Genomic DNA, 22,873 nt, shown 5'->3' on the forward strand with positions numbered 1-22,873 from the left:
TACGTACTTTATACAATGTACGTTATAAAAAACGGATGTAAAAAAATATTGTATTATTCATTTTAAATTATTTTTATCGATAAAATAACATGAAAATTATCCCGGGACTGGTCCCGGGATCCCGGGATCGACTTATTGCAATACCGAAATCCCGGGATCAAAATTTCGGCCCGGGATTGGAATCCCTATTAAGAGTATTTTATTATTTTTATGTGTATATACTATTTGTAATATGTTTTTTTTCACATATACAAAATAAATAGCAGTTATTCGTATTAATTAAACTGTACTATAATATTTTTGTTGTAAGTATGATTAACTCAACTTTTGAATCAAAGAAGGGATTTCCTTAATTTTTCAATTTTTTAAAACAACTTTGTACAAATAACAAAATTAAATCAATTTATTTTTAACGAATTTAAAGCTTAAAGTTTTATTATTGCATAGTTATGTTTGTTCTTTGGAGGTAATCGTTTCTGAAACGAGTTGTACTCTGGATTCTAGACGTCGATCTAGACCAGGGATGGCGGGAAAAGGGAAGCGGCTGCTTTTATGATCTTCTCTTTTTGTCAACGGTCAGCAACTTGACTTAGTTAAAGTTAAAAAGTTGTTGATTTGGCCGCTGTGTATCCGCTTTTATATACATGGGTGGTTTAGGCCTGAGGGTGGTTTAGTGCTCGCCTACTCTGTGCCGCCACTACCAAATATAATTATCTGGGAGCTTAATTAAACTAGCCTGTTTTCCAACTTACCTTTTGTGTTGTAAATGACCCTTTTAAAAAGTTGCAACCTGTTACCTAAACAGGTTTTTAACGGCCGTTAAATATTTTAAACAAATGTGAGATCTAGCAACTTCGCGACTTAGGACTCATTTGAATATTATATGGTTAAAAATATGTAAAAAGCTTATTTAAATATGCAGCAGTATATAATACTACGATTTACATGATTCTGACTAAATAAAACAAGTAGGCAATAGTTATCAAACTTTTACAATAAAGGTGGGCATTTTCTTATGGCTGACCCTTTAAGGAGGGCCTCGCTTTGAGAATGCAGCGTGGTAGCTGCAGCCTCAATGAGAGTCTATCTCCAAAGAATGCCTGGTAAGGTCTTTGATGGGGTGGCAGGCCAAGGTCAAAAATTTAGTGAAAGTTCACTTTGAAAGCATTTTAAAAGAAGGTCTAATAAGACCTGGCAAGTAAAAGTTAAATAAACTTTGCTGTCAGGGCAATAAAAATGAAGTACGCTGTCCTTTTATCTAAGCTCCACTGTTTAACATGGTTCAAAACTTTCGTATATTTAGCACCTGGAAAAGTGTCCTGGAAGCACTTAAAAACGTGTGTCTAATCAAAATTTCTTTTGATAAGTCAACGCTTTCTATATTTTCTTAGAATTGATATTTAAAAAAAAACAATTTTTATCTTTGAGGAATGTTGCAATATAGTTGAACTAAACGTTTTAATAATGCTCCAAGAAACGTCTCTGTTTGGCGAACGGTCGCTACAGTTTTCTGAGACAATATTATTTTTTCATGCATTTTTTGGTAACTAATTCTACAATTTTTTAATATATTTTTTAAGGTGTAGAAAAATACATAACACTTTATTTATTAAATTTATCTTTGTTTCTTTTCACAAAAATGTTAAAGCAATCTTGTGTAAAGGTTTGATATTTATTGTTTTTCATATCATAATGTAAATTATACATTTTTATTCATAAAACCAAAGTTTATTAGTCTTTGAACATATAGAAGAGCATACGCAATATCTAAAACATAATTCCAATATAATTCCAACAATATTGGATCTTTCCAGATTCCAAGTTTAAACCGAGATACCAAAATTATGGTTTAATACGTTACTAAGCTTTAAGTTGGCTCGGAACACGATAAGCTTGAAATTCGCCCCTGAGTGCAAATATAATATTAATATGGGTGAACTCAAAGGAACAAATTGTATGTGAGTTTTTAATTCCGCCCGCCTCCCTCAGCTTCATCAAACACGCATCATCCCTTACATGTCTTCCAGCTATGTGTATGTGCACGTCAATACGACCCCAACCCTTTATTATTATTTGCGTTTGCTCATCCGATCTTCTGTACCACCTGCTGGATGAAGCTATTAGGTAATTGCCTGCGCGGAGATGCATGTGGAAAAAATATTTGCTCCGATTAACTGGCAATTGTGTATTATTATAATGAAATTGCTAGTTAATTATGGATAAATATTTTTATTTAGTTTTTTCGAAATTGGATTTTTGTGCTTAATACATTTCACGATGGATCAGATGATAGCTACGAGTATTTAAAGATAAATAAATAGGAGAATTGCTCCATTTGTATACTTTAATATGAATTTTATTTATTTTTATATTAATCAAATATTGTTTAAATAATAAATAAATGTATTTTTTAAGTATGGAAAGTTTCTTATAGATGTCTCTAATAAAAATAATTTTATGAACCATTTTTTGCTAAATATTATTTTAGTTTCGTGATCCATTAATAGATGTCTCATAAATACTAATATTAAAATATATATATAAATACATATAAATATATATTTAAAAATTAAATTTGACCTTAAAATATTTAAGATTTACATATTTATGTATTATAATCGTGTTATAATTTAAAAAATAGTCAAAATAATAGAAAAGTGATTTACTAAAATATAAAATATGTAGATTTAGATTCTTTCTTCACCTTCAGTGCTATCTTGTAGTATTTCTCAAGATATAAACGCCTCAACATTGGATATTATTAAAGGCCCTTGCATTAATTAAATCTTAACTTCATAGTGAAAAATACGCAAAAATATATATTTGGTAATTCTCTGAAAATATATTTATAATTTTTAAATTTATCTGCTTATTGTGTAATATGGGAAAATCATGTTACATTATCTTTTAAAATTAAATATTTTTATATAGCAGTCTGCCTTTTTATTCCTTAGCTCTTTTTTATCTTATTTTTGCACATTAAAGCATTTCCATATGTAATGCTTAATTAAATACATATGCATATAGAATGGCTAAAAATAAGAAAACATATTTTAATGCTTATAAGCAAGCAATGTTATCATAATAAAACATTGAATTAAAGCTCAATGAATGTACTTTTTACTATTTTTTTTAAATCGATAATAGAACTGAATTTCAGTTTTTTTGTCATGTGTTTATAATTAATTAGCAATATGATAAAACAGGAGTAGAAACCAAAAATAAATCATATGAAATATGGTTAGACCATATTAAGTTACCGGTTGATATAATCGATAAAAAAGCTATGAGCTTTTGAGAAATATATATTTTCGCGAAAGTTCCCGATCTGATGTATAGATGTCGGTAATATATAAAAAAATTTTAATGATATCTATCTCTACACTTACATAAAGAACTGGCAACTTTCACTTAATTTTATCTAATATTATTAAATGGTGTGTATTTAAAAGCACTTTTTTAAAATCATAAACACTTTTTTTAATCGTTTTCACTAATAACAAATATACTGTACGAAAAATTATTCAACTTTCAGAAAATATATTTAACTTAAAACCAATTATTTCACTTTGAATAAATAGTATCCACTAAAAATTAAATGTAATACTTTGCACTAAAACTAGATACTTTTAACTAATAATTAATACTTTGCACTGAATGATCCCACTGATGTTTTATTACTTGAATAAAATATTGAGAACTTCTAAACTTTTTTAAAATGTACTGAAACATTAGGTAACATATAAATATGTAGATACTATGTCAAAATATTAAATTAAAGTTTTAATGGACAAAGTGCATACCATCAAATTTTTAGTGCAAATTATTAAAATTTATGTTCGTATGTATAAAGTGCATATTATCAAAAATTTAGTGCAATTATATATAACCCTTATAAAATTCATCTCAAATTGGTTTTAAAATTGAAACAAATATTACGTCGTTGAACTCGTCAATGTTTAAAGTGACTGCTTGGATGCATCATATTGGAGGGTTAAAGTAATAGCAACTTTGGAGTTGTCATCTGTGCAGATATAGCTGAAGCTCTATTTGGATAAAAATTTGAGCTGAACTCTCGTTTATTATCAATTGAAAACAAAGGGATACCCTAAAGTGATTTTCTATTGCAATAATCGGGGAAAGGGGCAGAGATCAACGACCTTACTCTCTTTCAATTCCTTGACCAATCAAAATGGCTTGAGGGGGAAATAGAATATTTGTTTTGCTAAATATCTTTATATACTTTATTGCTGTTTTTAACGCTACATTTCATCTGATTTGCATGAATTCGGCAACCGTGGAATTTGTACTTGTTCGCTCAAAGACAAATTTTGGAATAAGTGTCATTTGATTGAATCTAATGGCTGTATTTAAGAGTTCGCATTCTTCATTCATCATTCAATAACATTCGGCACACATGATGAATGAATAGCTGTTGATATAATTCTTTTTGAGAAGGTCACTATGTTTAATTGAAAATGTAAGAAATAAGAATTCGGGACTTTTTATGACCCTTTTAACGGATCTTGTAGAAATATTTTCAGCGCGAGTATTGAAGTTGTGTTAATTTTTAAAGATTTAGACATTTATTATTATATCTAAAACAATTAAGTTTGCGAAGGATTTCAGCACAGTAAGTGACAGCTTATTAACACTTGAACATATAATTTATAAAGAATATCTCTGATTTAATTATTCGCCTCTTTGTAAGCATTAATAAAAGCTTGGGGCCAAAGAGGAATAGGAGTAGAATTTTGTCTGCAGGAATAGTTAAGGCTTACATTTTCTAAGATTAAAAGGGGATATTTCTCAAAAAAATGAATGACGAGTACTAGGTGTATTTTAACAAATTCGTAAAAATAGGATGTTTTTCATAAAAAAATATTATTTTATTTGGATAATTTACGACTACATAAAATTATTTTTTGCTATAAAAAATCACCGAATTGAAGTACAATTTCACCTCATTTTACGTGATTATTAAAATCCATGCTGGCAAACCGTTATTTTTAATGATAAGCCAGAAGCGACGATAAACGACTATTTTGAGTGATTTGAGGAATCATTTTTCAAGAATGTGATAAAAGGACTGGAATATCGCTGTACAAAGTGTGCCAAAGTACTGGAAGATTATATTAAAAAGTACATTATTGCATTTTCAAGTCACGAACTTTTCAAATAATCCACGTATATGAATTTTATAGCTCATTCAAAAATTAATCTCACTTTGTTGACAATGTATCATAATAACTCAGCTGAACTTTAAAATTAATAATAATGCTGAACGTATAGCGAATATTAAATGTAATGTATTGTGTGCAAAATGTTTAGGTTTATTTAGTTGAAAATGTTTGCAGGTCCTTGCGTACTGGTCATAAAATTTTAAATTACTGCCCTGGGAAGGTTTACAAAACAAGTTGTGAATTTAAACAGTGTATTACGCGTAGTTTATTCATCTGTGCTTTTCGTCATATTTTCACGCGTACTATTTTAAATTCTTCAGGTGCCGTGTCTTAAAAAAAACGACGTAAAAAATAAATTATTTTAATGTTGTTCCTATGCCGCATACATACTAATTTCGCCATATAAAAATATATAGATCGATTGTAAATTAAGTTGTTGTTAATAAACTTGTCAGAATTTATTTTTATTTGACCGTTGGATAATTTATAACAAAATCCTAATGGAAAATTCTCGCAACATCATAACTCATATTTAACCGTTTAACATATAAATCGTCCACTACATTATTTACGACACCGAGATTCCACACATTGAGCGTATGACAACTTCATTGCTTTTCCATCGCGCTGAATTTATTCCCCAATGAAATATAATAGAGCGAGTCGGCGATGCTATAAACAACAATAACATCATGTAAATCGGTCATTAAGCAACTTTCGTACTCGCTGGAAGATATCCCTCTCGGCAGGAGGTCATGATATTTACACGATATTTATCTGAATCTATAACTTGATTTCAAAGCGTCAAAACGACTTGGAAACTCTCAAAGTAACTTCCCGATAATAGTTTATACTTGTTATTCTAATGTTTCGCTCGCAACCCCCGAGCACTAGCTCTCGAGGGTTGTTGATCTTTTTCGGGGTTAACTCCGAAGGTTCGGGCGTAAATATAACTACGCGACACAGGATCAAAGTTCAAAGGCGGCCCGTGAGTTTCACGTTTGATTTTTATAATGTAATTTTATTAGAAGTACATACCTGCGAAGGCGTTCTATAAACGAATTTCGGCCTTTCTGGGTTAAGCTAATAAGGTATTTTCTAAGAAAATCAAATAATAGGTAACGAAATCCATGATTTAATTTTCTAGCGTGGTATATTTGAAAGTAGAACGTCGGAATTTATTCAAGAATAAAGATTTCATATTTATAATTGTAAATTCTAACATTAAAATAGATATTGAACTTTATGTGTAAAGCTTATAACATTATATTTTAGAAACATATGTGAGTTTAGCGGATTAATTAAAGTACAATTTCATCTCATTTTACGTGATTATTAAAATTCCAGAATTGATTAAATAAATTATTTATTAGTAGTATATTAATAATTTACATTAGCATTATGTGAAGATTTTGCTATTAATCACGATTCATAAAATATAAAAAAGGTATTCAGTTATTATTTAGCTTTCACTGCAGTAACATTTAAATAATACCCTTTGTTATGTTATAAATCATAAACTAATATTTTGAATTAAAAAAATCAAAGTTTATAACGTGATATTTCGAGTAAGGTTTGAGGTCTTATAATATAATATGAAAGTGAGTGAGAGATAAGGGACGTGGGATACATGCGTTCCGCACGCCCACTTCATCTCACTCACTTTCGTCACTTAACACGCGAGCGAGCGAAAGGGAACGCATCTCACCATACGCGCCTGATGCTCATACACGTTAGATCATATTAAAACGTACACTCAGTCTGCATGGTTTTTTTAAGCCGGTAGCACGAGGAATGACGTTTCCTTGATTTCTTCAATTTTTTAATAATATCTACTTTTCTTTCGTAGACTTATGTTTATAAAATTGATTATAATTTTGGTTAATATTAAGATATGATAGATAGAAGATATGTGACAGTTTTATGATGATATAATTCAGCATGATCTTATATCTTAAAACACTGACGGCAAAATATAAAAAATCACGCTTGATATATGTATATATTAGATTAAAATACTTATCTAAAATACTATTATATTGTACATTGAAAATAAATATTGTATTCTTTAATTGAAACCACCACTGTTTGTGGTCAAATCGGTTGCATTCCAAATCTATTGTTGGATGCTGCAGCGCATATGAAAAAGAAGGATTACCGTCGGGATTTGCGCCCAAGATCCGTAGTAAGACCGCCAATCTTCTTATGCGCTTAAAGGCGGCTAAAGTTTCTCTGATTTTGCACTCTCTAATGCCTCTCAGCCTTCCAGATCTTATTTCCCCTCTTTTTTGCCGCTCATGGAAACAAAACTCCTTTTGTCTCACGACAGGGATGAAAAACGACGATCCTCTGGTAAGACGTCGTGGATTTTCACGGTCCCGTGACAGATTTGTTTATTCACGTTTGACGTGTTTTACGGATTTCGAATTAAAAATTCGAATGACTGTGTTGTGTCGCGTGTGTGACAGTAACGATTTAAATTAGCACACACCCACGTGCCACCGAGATTGCTGGAATGCGGTCCTCGCATATTAAACAGTTGGGGATCTCTGACGCGAGGCATAAAATCAATAATATACAATTATGTTGAACTGTCGTCGTAATTGTGTTTAGGTGAAAATTATGTGTAACGAATTACCGTAATGTAAGGTAAATTGTTTAAACCATTCGAAACACTAAAATGTAGAGTGTTAATTATTTTATTATTTATTTCTATATAACATTCATGAATACAAATTTATTTTTACAAGTTCTGAAGACATACTCGTGGCGTATGCTTTGGAATATTCCCCGAATATTTTTCAGTTTTTCGAATACTACTCAAGCCATTTATTACTCCATTGACGTGTAAAAAGATTTCATTCTTATTTTATCCAAGGTACTTGTAGGGACCAAATCAGAGTCGACCTACATTCACACGAGGAGCGTTTTCGCTAAATCTCCGATTCAATTGATACAGGGTCGCGTCGCCTGTGACGGGTGTGAAATGCGGCCTATGAATCACACGGGGCGTACGATAATAAAACGCATCGCCCAGGGCGGGGGCCGCACCATATAAATTACGGGCGTATCGCGACCACGACCGAATCGAAACACATTTGGGGCGTGACGAAGAGATCGCACTGCGGCCGTGCCAAATTGATATTTATACTCGTCTTGCACATCCACCGCAGGACACCGAGAAGGGTTATATAAAGTGAAATTTACAAAATGGATAACGAGACGTATCCAAAGGGGCGAGCGCCTGGGGCAAACGTTCGCACGGGCGGACAGTCACCGGTGATGCGACAATTGTGTGATTTTTAAGATTTAATAAACAATATTTATGCTATACTATTATTTTTAATGGTGCATATTTACCAATTATGGTGCATATCTAAATATTTTTTAACTCCTTACCAACCAAAGCACCAGCCCACATATTTTTTTTCCAGCTCCTCATAGCTAACGCCAAAGTTATACTTGTATTTGGCAAGCTCGTTGAGAAGTTGATTGTCTCGCGCAAGAAGAGCGCTGACGTCCTGGCCACGATGCGTGAGAATGGACGCGATGGCAACTCTCTAGGGCACTTTCAAACAGCCGAAGGTCGCTAAGTATTCACAGATTATCAAAACCGCCCCTTACTTTAGTCGTAGCTCTTAATACCTACGCATAAGCTATTTTTTGTATATTCTTTCCTTACCTCAGTTTAAGTTTTTTGTGATATAATATTTAGTACATTCATATTTTTACCATGAAGATTCGATAGTTCGATTTATACTTTTTAATCTGGTTTTTCCTTTTAATATCTTGTTTTTCTGATAAAGTTGATTTTGTACCACCATAATCATGATTATAAATTATGTGTAATTGCAATATACACTATATTTTAATTAAATAACAGTACTTTTCATTGCTTATTCTAGAATCTTTTTACGTGTTATTTTTTATTTTTATATAAATAATATATGTCTAATTTTAATTTATTACCGAAATGCTTGAAATTATACATAAGCTTTCAAAATGTACTTTGACAAAAATGTTGAATTGAATAAAAGTTGAGAAAAGTTTGCCATAAATGGATTTGTAAAATTTAGCGAAACTTAAAAAGTAGCATTGTTCTTTTTGCTTTGAGTGCTAAATGAAATTGTGAAAATGTATTGTATAATTAATATTATATTATTACTCCATTAAATTAATTATTTTTATTTATTATTAACATTCTTTGGAATAGCACTTATGTATTGCGCATATATATATATCGTATGCATAAACTATAAGAGTTAGGTAAATAAAAATATGATAATATTTTTTTTATGTTGTATTTTTATACGTTTGATATATATAATACTTCATAAAAGCTTCAGTAAAATAATAATATTTCGGTTGCTTGAGTAACAACACATTTTGATCGAAAATTCTTTCTTTTCATCATATCTAGTGGCCCAAGGTTTTTGGTAATTATTATGTGGAAGTCATATATCTTCACCTGTCGAAATAGTTGCTTTTGAATAGTTGATTTAAAATTGTGTATAAAATAAAACTTTTATTCGTAGAAAATTCTAATCTATATTTATTTCTTTAATTGAGTCATGAGTCATATTTTGATGGTTTATTAAAATATATGCATCGTCGGCAGAAAAATCAAATGTGTTTTAATAAATAAGATAGGTTTTATTCTATTCTCTCTTTAGACGAACATTTTAGCGTGAAATACTAATTTTTATATCTTGATATTCCTAGTAATGTAATTCAGTATTCACTTGAATAAGTATTTAATATATTTATTCTAATTAAAATATTTCACATAACATATGATTTCAGAAAATATTTCACAACGGTAGTTAAGAAGAAATTATATTACAATTTTTGTCATGAGGCCCGGAATCATTGTTTTCTCAGATCCCGCGCGTGCCACACAATCTAAAGCAGTGAAGCCAGCAATGTTTGACGCGCTACCTATTATATTAAATGATAATAGCAGCATTGTTTGCGAATTGATATCAACGATCAGTTTGCGAATAGCAAGCGAATAACACTCTGAACTTAAAATACAAATAAAACTTAAAGTTCAAATTTCGTTTGAGGGCTTCATACATTCAGTCCTTCAACGTTTGACACTTGCTGGGTTCGTACTCACCTCATTCGCGTGAAAGTTTGATTAATATCCCGTTTAGCGAGAAGACTAAAGTTTGATTCAAATCTTGGGCACGTTGCCCAGGCAGGGCAAACTGCCTCCAAAATGATTAATTCCCATCTCGGTAAAAGTTTCGGCGCTTAACTGCCTGCCGTACGAGTGTAGCGAAATGGCGTGCCGTGTTTCTTGATAAATCATCGATTGTTGTTGCCACAAGTTTCAGCATGCGAAAATATTTATTGTCCGGATATAAATTAGTCTGATTACTTGTGGTCGAAAAAAGATTTACAAGCGCAATATGGTTTAGGAACCACCGCAGCGTTGTCGCGACAAAGGGTATAAATCTGACGGCAAAGCATGTGCTTTGGGTTAAGTTAGACGCTATGTCTTACAACTGTTCTTGAAGTTGAATTTGAGAATGTTTAGGAGGTAATGTGTTGGAAAATAAGCAGATTTAAAAGTTACAACATTGTTAAAATATGACTAGATGAGGAATACATTGCTAAGAAATATTGTTATGTTCTTAGAAACTCCAATCTGAATATTGAAATATATTAAAACTGAATATATTCGCTCGTATTTAAACTATTCGTTATATTAGTCTATTTGTCTTTTTTTTATTTATATTTGTCACCAAAAACCGACCAACTCTAAAATAAAAAGAAGTGTTTGTGTATTATAACAACACAGGTGGTCATGAAGACTCGGCAAATGCTGTAATTTGGGAAATTTAAGTGTATCCACCATATGGTTCAGACTTTTCACCTTATGATTATTATTTGTTTAGAGCTTTGCAGGAATCTCTTTATAATCCAATTTTACTAGATTTGAACTATTGCCAAAACAACTTGGACTAGTCTTCAATTAACAAATTTCAGAAATTCTTAAATAGAGAAATCCTTATTATAAACGGCATAAATGTAAGGTAAGGTTCTAAAGCATAATAGAATAATGTACATTTTTGATTTAACTTATTTCTGAGTTAGTAATAAATGATAAAAAACACTATACAAACTTATACTATATGTATCATACAAAAAAATTAAAAGCAAGCTCTTGTTTCTGAATAACCAAATAAATGATAAAAAAATAATAAACAAAATAGAAACAACATTATGTTATTATTTCGTCACATTAAAAAAAATAAACAACATGTAAATGAGATAGAAAAAATGAGATCTTACAGGAAAAGATTAAAAATAAATTAAACTCATCTTGTAATTTTACATTAAAATTACTTGTTGGATTAAAAAAATGTACAGTGTTAAAGTGCTTTAAAGTAGACCCTCTGTTTATATTTAATCTAGTATACTATGAACAATTTTATTACGTCACAATATTTATTTTCGCCAAAAAGATAAGTTCACTTCATTATTAAAGCAAAATAATTGGCAGTAATGTGTACAAGTGTTATTATTATTAAGGGTCAAAATTCGATTTCAAATTATTAATCCTGTGAAAATATGGATACTTATAACTTACATATTATTATAGTATGTGCATAAACATAAATTTTGAGATGTACGATACAATATTAGATGAAAGGTCGCCGTTTACTTAGGGCGCCTCTCGGCCCTCGTTCAGGTCATGTGCTTCTCGCGGGTTCGCCCGTGTGTTTTTGCACACACACTCGATGCAGGGCTTTTGTGTTTATACACGAATGATTGAGTGTCCCTTTGCGAGGACCCTCGTCATCGAGGATCGCGTAAAAAAGCGTCATTGTATCAACAAATTACACGGGAGCTTCGCAGCGTGCTATCACCGTCGGCCACAAGAAGACTCCCTGGAAACTCTGAAATATGGCACGGGTTATTAAGACATAGGCTCACCCATTGTGTATACAAAGTGCTCCTAATAATGGGTCATTTGTTAGTTTCACGCGCAGACGTCCACGGACACAGTAATGAATACTGCGACGGAAATGGTATCCATTTGTCGGATCCAGGTGCAGCCAACCGGGGACCCGTGACGGATCTTGTTTGCTGGCCAAATTGAACTTCCTTCGTCTGCCACGAAGGTCTGGATTCAGGTAAAAGAATACCTCTGTCTAATCAAGCTCGACTGATGTGTCAATCCTTGATACCTTCAAATTACACACAGTCGGTCTGATGGATTCATCAACCATTGTCATCGCGCTTCATTGCTCCGGATACGCATCAAAGTGTAGTTAAATTTATGTGCCTTTAAACGCTCAAGATCAAGAAAGGGTTAACTTGACCCAGGACGACGGTAAAAAAATCGTAATTTGATACAGTGACAGTAGGAAAAGGAGAAGATTTATATATGTGACCCAGCGACGGGAGGGTCTGTACAAATTGACCCATTAACTCACTCGGTTACGGACGTTAAACACGATTATTTAATTCTCCCACGCGAATATATTAGTCAATGGGGCATTTTGATAACGCACAGAATAAAATAAATCAAACTAACGTCAAAACAAGCATTTTATTGAACTGAATAAATAATACGAAAAAGTGAGGCGAGCATATTTATGCTTCCCATGAGCATTGGTGTGTAATTAAAACCATTTCCCATGATGGTTAAATATGATCTTATTAAAAAAACACAGGTGATAAATACTTTCCTTATTATGTATGTAAATTGTGTAATAAAATTCACCATGCATGACCGCGTTTAGTCTATTTCATGTTCAAATGTAATTCTTCCAGTTAAGTGATCATTTCAACTAAATATTTTATTACTATCCGATTTTAAGTTATAAATGGATGTTTCTTAAAGCATACATTGCCTCAATAACAACGCGTAGTCGACTATATTTAAATTAGCATAATTAATATATATTGATAACCATATATAACACTATTATACATAAGGATACTAGCGAATCTAATATTAAATCAATGTTAATAATAGGCGGGAATTAATAGATGGAATTAATATGCGATCGGATATTAAGCTGTTCGTTCTTCGGGTATGCATTAAACATGAGTTAATGAATATATGTCTGAGAGAATATGTGAACATAGGAAACTGTTTTATTAGTCAAAATCGTATTTAAATGGTTTAACGCACAAACGCTCTTCTACGAGTGCATGTAATAAATTAAATAATAAATTAAATGTAGTTTCTCTATGAATTTAATAAATAAATAGTGTGGGGCTGTCACTTTTTTATTAATATTTTATTGGGTTTATTAACAATTTTAAGATTAATTTATTCTAGAAGGTTCAAAATAATTGAGTCATATAAAAATAGTAGATCTACAATATATGTATATGGAGGAAGTATTTTACACATAGCTATTGTATATACGAAATGATTTTTTTATTTATTTTTTAGTTTAAATATAATGCAATATGTTATTAATTAGACAATAAGCAATTATTATAATATATGTATATATTTTTTTTTCTTTTTTCAGCCAGAAATTAGGCAATTGGGGAAGGAAAAAGAAAAATAACACGTAAAAAGGCTCTCACTGGAGGCTTTCTCTTAATAATTATAGTATGTTTAATTAAGTTAATTTATAGTTTAATTTCTATCTTATTAAAGGTTAGGTTAAGTTATTGCTTAGGTTAATTAAGTTTTTTTTTTATTTCTTTTATTGCAAATTTAAAAAAAAGTTTTTACATCTGAAAAGGTGCAATTAAAAAATCATTAATTTTATTGTCATTTTTACATGTGTCTTCCTTGGGAGATGCTTTAAATGTATTAAGTAAATCAGTCTGTTTTTGTTGTTGTATAGAGTTGTGGTTTTTTGTTTTTAAATAACTTAAAAAGAATGCTCGGATGAAAGATCAGAGCACGAGATATGCAAAAATCTATGAGATCAGGTGTTTTTCTTCGAACCGTTGATCAGTACGTAAATTGGTAGATTATTTTCTTGGAACAAATAAAAATAGATTGTCAAACTTTTATTGTTTGTTTTAAGTAATGTTCAAATGTACATTACATTATGCATTTTTTATTATTAAATTGTACGATTTTATGTCGCATTGTTAGTAAGCATTTACTTCTTACATATATATTTATTAAAATATATACATCTATACAATTTTTGCAAGATACAACTTCAATTAATATTAATGTTAGCCGTAGCAAAATATGAACCCTCTGTTTTTGTCAGCCTGCGATGATTCATGCGTCTTCATTCGCTCATTGTTCTCGCTTAACCCTTCTGATCTTTATATGCTGCAAACGTGCCGAATATATTAATGCCAATTATCCATTATATGATTTACTTAGTCTAATGCTCGCATCGAAATAATTATAGGGCTTATGCGCCCTTTGGCAAGCGTGCCGTCTGAAGATCGGTAGTCGTGAGCCGCAAAAGACACCTCAAAGTGATCATTAGTCCATACGATTGGTCGAAAAACCCTCTGTGACTCTATTGTGCTCATCAATGCCCTCGAGCTTCGTCCATTTAAAATATAATATAACGTCGATTCTGCATTCGGATCACGACTATCGTACTTTACGCGTAAGTAATTATTTGAACCTTATAAGGCATAAAAGGTGAAGCGAAACAGTTGTTTGGGATATGATTGCATGGGAAAGCGCGTGATGGTGTAATAAATTCTATGTGTATCCCTTTCACAGACGTATTATGTTTAAATGTAACGAAAGGAGCAGCGGATGAGACTAACATCTTGGGGTATCGTTCGAAAGGATCGCGATATGCTTACATGTGATACGATTGACGGTATCACTTGTGTAATAAAAAAGTATGACATGTGTCTCTTGTGTATGTTATAATATCTTCATTATAAAAATATATATATAGTATATAAAAAAGGCATACGTATGTAAATACTAATTAATATATTTAATAGTTTTAAGTACTTATTGGCTGATTATACTTTTGGGAGGAAATGATTTAAAAATATAAAGTAATCATGAGAATATACATATTTAAATCTATTTTTACTGAAAAAAAACTAGGAAAATAAACTGGTAATAGTTTAATTATTAATATTTTTTATGATTAAGTAGCGCGAGTTGATCCCTCCAATTGTAAATAAGAGAGTGGTTTAACTGAGCCGATATATTAATATTTATTTATTTATTTATTAAAATTATAACCATCGTGACCTGACAGGCAAACCTAATGCGTCACGATAGTCAAAAGTAATAATAAATCATAATACATACAAATATAAACAAGACAAAACAACAGACACAAATCACCTCAACAGGTGTGCATTGTCCCATACGAACTGAACCAAAACTCCATAAGTGCAAGAGAAAATGTCAATATTACTATGGACAGAATTGAGCAGATAAATAGCCTTGGGCAGAGAAGAGTTGGCAAGTGCTCCAGTTCTACACTTAACAGGTAAGAATAGTGGACGCGACCGAGAACTATATCCACCTTCAGGAGCCCACATTTGAAGCTGCTCGAGCACTGAAGGATTGTCTACGATGCCCTTGAGCAATTTCTAGAAGTGTTTAATTACATAAACACTTCTGCGAGTCGACAAAGAAACGTATCCCAGGGCTCCCAAAATAAAAGCACTGGGAAACAAGAACGGATAATACCCGTATTCCTTCAAGTATAAATATCGAAGAAATTTACGTTGTACTTTTTCCAGCTTCAAATCATTACATTGATTCATTACGCCTGGGATCCAAATGATGGAGCTAGTTTCTAGTATGCTGCGGACTAGAGTATCATAAAGAGTGCGCAATACTAAAGTATTCCTGAAGTAACGCGCATTTCTCAAGATAAAACCGAGCATTTTTAAGGATTTGCTATGAGTCTCTGCAATGTGCTGGCTGAATTTCCAACGTTCTTCGAAAGTCACTCCTAAATCCTTAGTTGAAGAAAACCTTTCCAGAAAATATCCGCCTAGATGGTATGAATATTTTGCCGGCGTTAATGACCTTGAAAATGAAATTGTGTGACATTTCTTTACACTGAAAGGCAATTGGTTATAGCAAGCCCATTTCCATATAGAGTTGAGATCCTCCTGTAGGTCGAGGGAATCAGAAATCGAATGCATTTTCTTGTAAATTTTCAAGTCATCTGCATATAATAAAAAATCTGAATGCTCTATTGCTGTTTCTATGTCATTAATGAACAATAAAAACAACAATGGACCCAAATTGGATTCTTGAGGTACTCCAGTAGGGGTCTTATATATAATATATATATATATATATATATATATATATATATATAATATATATATATATATATATATATATATATATATATATATATATATATATATATATATATATATATAAATATATATATATATATATATATATATATATATATATATATATATATATATATATATATATATATATATATATATATATATATATATATATATATATATATATATATATATATATATATATATATATATATATATATATATATATATATATATATATATATATATATATATATATATATATATATATATATATATATATATATATATATATATATATATATATATATATATATATATATATATATATATATATATATATATATATATATAAGGGTAATAGTCACTATCATATTCACCAATAATAGTCACTATAACATAAAATTTCTTGATTTGTGCATTCTATATCTTTTGAGTTTCTGAAAGATCAATATTTCTTATAAAAAGTGGACGTTAATACTTATTGGTAATATTATAGGTTCATCAATTGCTAATCGCACAAAACATTTTTTTTATAAAAGATTATCGAAGATTTCTATCTTTATTGTGAATTTCCTTCTTATCTGCATTAAATCACGACATTGTATTGCCTACTTTTAACTTGACATATGTGTGCCTTTCCCACTGAAGAATGGACCACGAAACGAATCTGGCATTTTTCGGGCTTAGGAAATAATACAGCCATTTTAAATACAAACTGCATGCACAACTTAACACCTAATTTTTTTCCTACTATTTCTAGAGCTCTAGAGCTTTTAGACTTTAATTTGTTTTTCATTTACAATTTACTGCAATTTATTTTTAGGCCTTCATATCAGATGAACGAGAAGGACAAATTACATTTCAATTGAAACTTTTATCATTTTATGTGTAATATAAAATATATAAAATCAATCGCAGTCCTTAGTAGAACCTTCTTATAAAATAGTCTTTCTACCATAACACTACAATAAACAGTCGCCATGAAGTAGGGATTGGGTTGAAATTGCTATTGATGAAAAATCATTAAAGTTTTGAGACAAATCTCTGCTTATTAAACTGACTCAATTATTTTGTTATGTTTGGTAGCTGATCTAACATTTTAATTTAATAATTAAATAAACAATGTATTTAATATTCATATTTATAATATACTAAAATTTATAATTATTTAGTTTTTTAGTAATATAAATATACATCGACATTTAAATTAAACTCTCTCACAAAACAATGGTAAAATAAAATTTGAAGCATTTAAATTATCATTATTTAGAAGCGTATACATTTCAAATATTTATCTTGCGCCATCAATCATAGCCAGTAGATAAATTCACCACTGAACTTACTCATTAGCGGCAATTTCACAAGCCAATCTCGCCAAACAAAACCTTAAAAGGGCATCCGATTTGACTTGGCTGGGCGTTTTCCATAATAAATGTGTGCATTAATCACAAAAAAAATCGTTCGGCATCGCGTATTCTATTGAATTGATGGCGCCCATCGATCTTTTCGCTTCGGAGGCGCTTCCCTTCGCGAACATCTTACTTCTCACAATATGTCACGGCAATAATGACCCAGAGCGTTCTTATGATTCCAAATTTATTGTTTTTCGAGCACGTTTCCGTTCACGATAAATATTATAGTCGAAGCAATGAGCGCGCACAAACGACTCAGTACATCATCCGCATCGAGTTGATCGTAGCCAATTTAAACGCAACACGATAAAACTAGGGTTTAATAAATGTGTAGGGATGACACAAATGAGTTATGATCTTGTCGTGGTATAAAAATAATATAATACATAAAATGCTTAAGATATTTTCGACCACAATTCACAAATATATACATGTCCATATAATTAAAAAAATAATCAAATTATTAAATTAGACTCAAAAAATATGTGTTACTATGAATTACTAGGATTTATTAATACCGTTATTTAAATTACGTCCATTGCTATTACAATACTTTTATTCAACCTTATCTAATCATAATCTAAATCAATAAATACATCTCCCTCAGATGAAAAATAATATTAATTAAATTCACCGAATATTTTGCAAATATAGATTGAAAAATAAAACTTTATTTTTAATATTTAATATATCGTCTAACGTAAGATTATACCAAATTTGTACATCTAATACTTTCTTAATCGTATATAGAAATATTTATTTTTTTCAATAAAGCTCAAGATAACTCTATTTTAAATATTATATTTAATATATAACCTAACGTAAAATAATACCAAATTTGTACATCTAATACTTTCCTAATCATATATAGAAATATTTATTTGTTTCAATAAAATTCAAGATAAATCTGCGCCGTTACACTAACGTCACACTCAATTTACACCATTCCGCAATCTGCGTGCTTTGTTACAATTTGTGAGAAAAACCGCAATATTTCCACGTGAAAAATATTAAGGCAGCAGCGGATCGAGCAGAACAATTACCGGGGCAATGTTGATTTTTATCGAGCGCTCACGGGGCAGCACGACACGCCAAAGGGCTCAAAGGGTCTCCCGTACAAATTGTAACTTTTGATAATTAATCAAAGAATTGTTAGCAAGTCCACGAGGCACGCTAGCTCTTGTGTTTTGCGCTGTGCTAACGAACGAACCCAGGCTTGGGCGTGTGTGTATTTTTTCTTTCGTTATTCCACGGTAGCCGCATGTATAATGGCTCAAGAAGCCAAAAGCATCCATCCATCCTAGTCTGGATGAATTTATCATTGTTGTGTGCAAATTGAACGAGAGAAGATCATTAACCCACATCCGTGCTGCGGATCATTTCTTTTTGTACCATAATGATCATTATGAAGCACGTTCGTGTCGGTCGGTTATAGTTGGTAATGTTATGCAATTTTTCACGTGTTTCTTTTCGCGCATGATAAATTGAATTAAAAAGGCTATTTAATTTATCATTTACTTATGAATGAACATGTACAAATACTCGTTTATTAAAACAATATAACAAATTTAATAATGTGATTTGCATATGAGGCTTAAGTATATTAAGGTCGAACAGAACCAACGAATGTTTTGAAATAATTTACTACAAATATACTCGTATTTGTGCTTTGGAATATTATCGACCTTTTTAGTTCATTTATCTAATTACAATCTTTTAAAGTAAGGTTATTGTATAATTATAATATAAGTTTGCAACTTTTTTCTTTTAAATTTTACTTAGTTTTCAATATATATTTAAATTGTTTTGGGCTATCAGAACAGTCTTATCGACAATATATGAATCAAAAAAATCAAGAGAATAATTTTGTGATGATAACTTATAGAAATCTTTGGTGTGATTATTTGTTAAGCAAACCCGATTTTTATTTTTTTTCCTAATTTGTATGACGAGTAGGTATGTACAGTCCGTCCAAGATATGAACGCTCATCGTCACACTATTGGCGAGAAAATATAATAAGGTGACCATGTGAAATTACAAGTGCAATTAATATTTACTTTTCAAATTTAATTTGTTGAGGAAAGTGTAAAATATCACTTTCTTATTTATTTTGTTTATTTATATACATATTTAACTCAAAAACATGATAGCAGTCATGAAATCACTCTCCAGGTTAAATATCTGTTTATTATAACATTTAAAAAAATACCAATAGAATATTACAGGAATTGTTTTATTGATTATAAAATTACACAACATGACAATAATTTATAATAAAAATATAATACATTATAATTTTTAATTCAATTTCCAACATATGATCACCCTACCCTTAAAACAGCTCTGATTTAGTATTAATAACGTTCTCCTATCGGTGTAAACAAATTCGCAGAAAACTGTATATGTATGAATACATGCGTAGAGTACGCTCGGGATAAGGATTCCGGTTTGTTATTGTGTGCGTGAACTGTGTGGCTCAAAACAATTTCGCTCAGAATATTTAATTTTTTATTTTAAAAGAAATTATATGTTTATTTAACATACATACATCTAAGCTAAGTTGGAAATTTCATCGGACAATTAAAACTATATTATATAATCGAAGAAACCAGACATTGATGTCATTAATTAAATATTTGCAAAATTCAAAATCTTTCACTAGTCAAAAAATTAATGAAGTCTTTAGCTATTCTTCAAAATCAAAAATATATAAAATGGGGAAAGAAATTATTCCCAGATTGTTTAATGGCTCGACGACTCTATTAATTCATTAAAGTCCATTGAATAAATTAAAAAATTATCATTGGCGCAACGATAAAAATAATAACTTTTTTAAGCCTTACAAAGAATATTGTAAAAAAACTAACAACGTACGGATTAATGGAAAAATAAATAAAATATTTAAATCAACGGGTAAGAGAACGAATAACTTACAGTGTATATTTAAAGCCTTGATATCAATTAACCCAGATATCCCCAAGAAATTTTGTTCTCTTAAAATTTCATTTATAAATAAAAAACAGTGGCACGAGTTTAGTGAGCTACCCATGAGACAGTGGGCATATCTGGGTTTTAAACCAATATCAACACAAAATTATTTAAAATAAATCACTAGAGAAGATCGAACTTCTGTGCCACACTGCACTTTAATGACGAATACCAGCGTTGACGAATCAGCGACTGTCCTTAAAAGAGAAAGCGAGACAACGAAGTACACGCTACATCGCTTCTCCCTCTCATATACATGTACACGCACAATAACAAACCGGCATCCTTATCCCGAGCGTACTTCTACACGCACTTTTATTTCCAACACAACAATGATGAGCGCTAACATTTTGAATGGAATTATATATACTTCCTTCTGCTTTCTCCCAGCGATTACGCACTTGGGGAAGAAAAAAATTAAATTAGCACGTAAGAAGTCTCCCATTGGAGGTTTACTTTAAATAATTAATATAAAATTGTAATACGTTGAATAAAGTAAAATTGTAGTACCAAATAGCGTGCGGACCATTTGTAGCCTAGAGCTTTTGTTGTGGACGTATAGTCGTTGGACCAAAAGTCCATGGAGCTTTTTTCATGATAGTCGATGACTATTGATCTGAAAGATATGGGTTTTACCTTTAGTGATTTTTAACTTTAATTTTGCCCGGAATATATAATTCCGATCGATCATCACAGATTAGATTTACCTAGATTTTTACAATCTTTCGTATAAATATCGTTATGATTATAAAAAATCGAGCTAAGTCGCACATATTAGATATTAAAAAATCTCAAATAATGAGCTACTTCAGTTCATAGAAAAAATCTTATATTTAATTCAACAAAAAAAATTATATAGTTTTTGATTGTTGCTAATATGTTTCTTTGTTATGTTTTTAGATGCATCTCCAAGTATGCCAACGCAGACCCCTTAGGAGCTCAACTCAACGTTCGCGAAAGGGAGGAGATCGAAGCCGTGAGTATTTCTTCATTATTATATTTTGATACCCGCAGAATTTATACACTAAAGCATCCAAGTTTCAATGAATGCACGTCTGGGTGCTTGTTTTATTCTCTAAAAACGAATGGAAAACGACTAATTAAAAGGGTTTAGGTGCTGCAACGGTGTTGAAGTGAAAGTATCAAAGCCTGCTGCCATGTCAGTAGACACTAGTAGCGTGTCAGGTGAATACCTTATTAAATCGTATTAATTAATGGACATGTCCATTGAATAAGATGCCTTGTATTGAATGATCCTCTAGGGTTCTCGTTTCGACGAAAGGACCTACGGCGGAGCATGGTCTCTAATTAAAATCAACGAATGCCAGCACTAATTTAATTTGCGCTCCTTTTTTATTATTGTATATTGTCTATTAGAAATTGTGTAATATAAAATGTATTATCTTTTGTGCTATGTTGCGAATAACTTATAAGAGAGCGCGCGTGTATATTTGATGAGGTAGCTCGTATGTAGTAACGAGAAATATGATCGGAGCAGTGACTTTTATATAAAATGTGATTTCAGATTTATGATGTTACGTTATATATGAACAATATTGATTGGGAATTAATAATATAAACCTGTTCAGAGGAGAAAATATGTCTGAGCTAAATCTTTTCTTATAATTCTCAATAACGTACAATAAAAAAAAAGTAATTTTCTTAGTATTTAAGCACATATTATAAGCAATTTATTTTGTAGTCGATTTTATTCACTATACAGTCATTTCATACTATATAGCAATTTAAACAAAGAACATTTAAATAAATCATCAATAAATATATTATTATTAGTTCAATTCTTTGACTAACTAACTAATGACACAGTTAAAATCAGCGTGTACAGTGAATATTCCTAATAAATATCGAACGACTACTAGTTAAAAATGTATTTCCAGCTGCTGCAATATTGCCAGTACCTATACATGTTGCCTTCCAGTACCATTTTGATTTATAAATAATATACATACGCAATATTATTCAGTATCAGTGTATCTATTTAGATAGGGAACGTTGTACATGTGTAACTCTATATCTATGTA

General features: G+C 30.8%; 1 protein-coding gene across 2 annotated transcripts in view; it reads left to right on the forward strand.

Moving 5' to 3' along the window:
• Nucleotides 1–22,873, forward strand: part of LOC148230704 (kinesin-like protein CG14535) — a 306,144-nt gene that overhangs the window by 39,281 nt on the left and 243,990 nt on the right. For both annotated transcript variants that reach the window (XM_088194690.1, XM_088194689.1), the window contains exon 3: nucleotides 21,732–21,807. In XM_088194690.1, coding sequence (XP_088050816.1) covers nucleotides 21,732–21,807 — 76 coding nt within the window. The remainder of the gene's footprint in view (nucleotides 1–21,731; nucleotides 21,808–22,873) is intronic.

Source organism: Plectrocnemia conspersa, unplaced genomic scaffold, assembly GCF_051122295.1.
Source record: "Plectrocnemia conspersa isolate PC_06_02 unplaced genomic scaffold, ASM5112229v1 ptg000010l, whole genome shotgun sequence".
Taxonomy (NCBI): Eukaryota; Metazoa; Arthropoda; class Insecta; order Trichoptera; family Polycentropodidae; genus Plectrocnemia; species Plectrocnemia conspersa.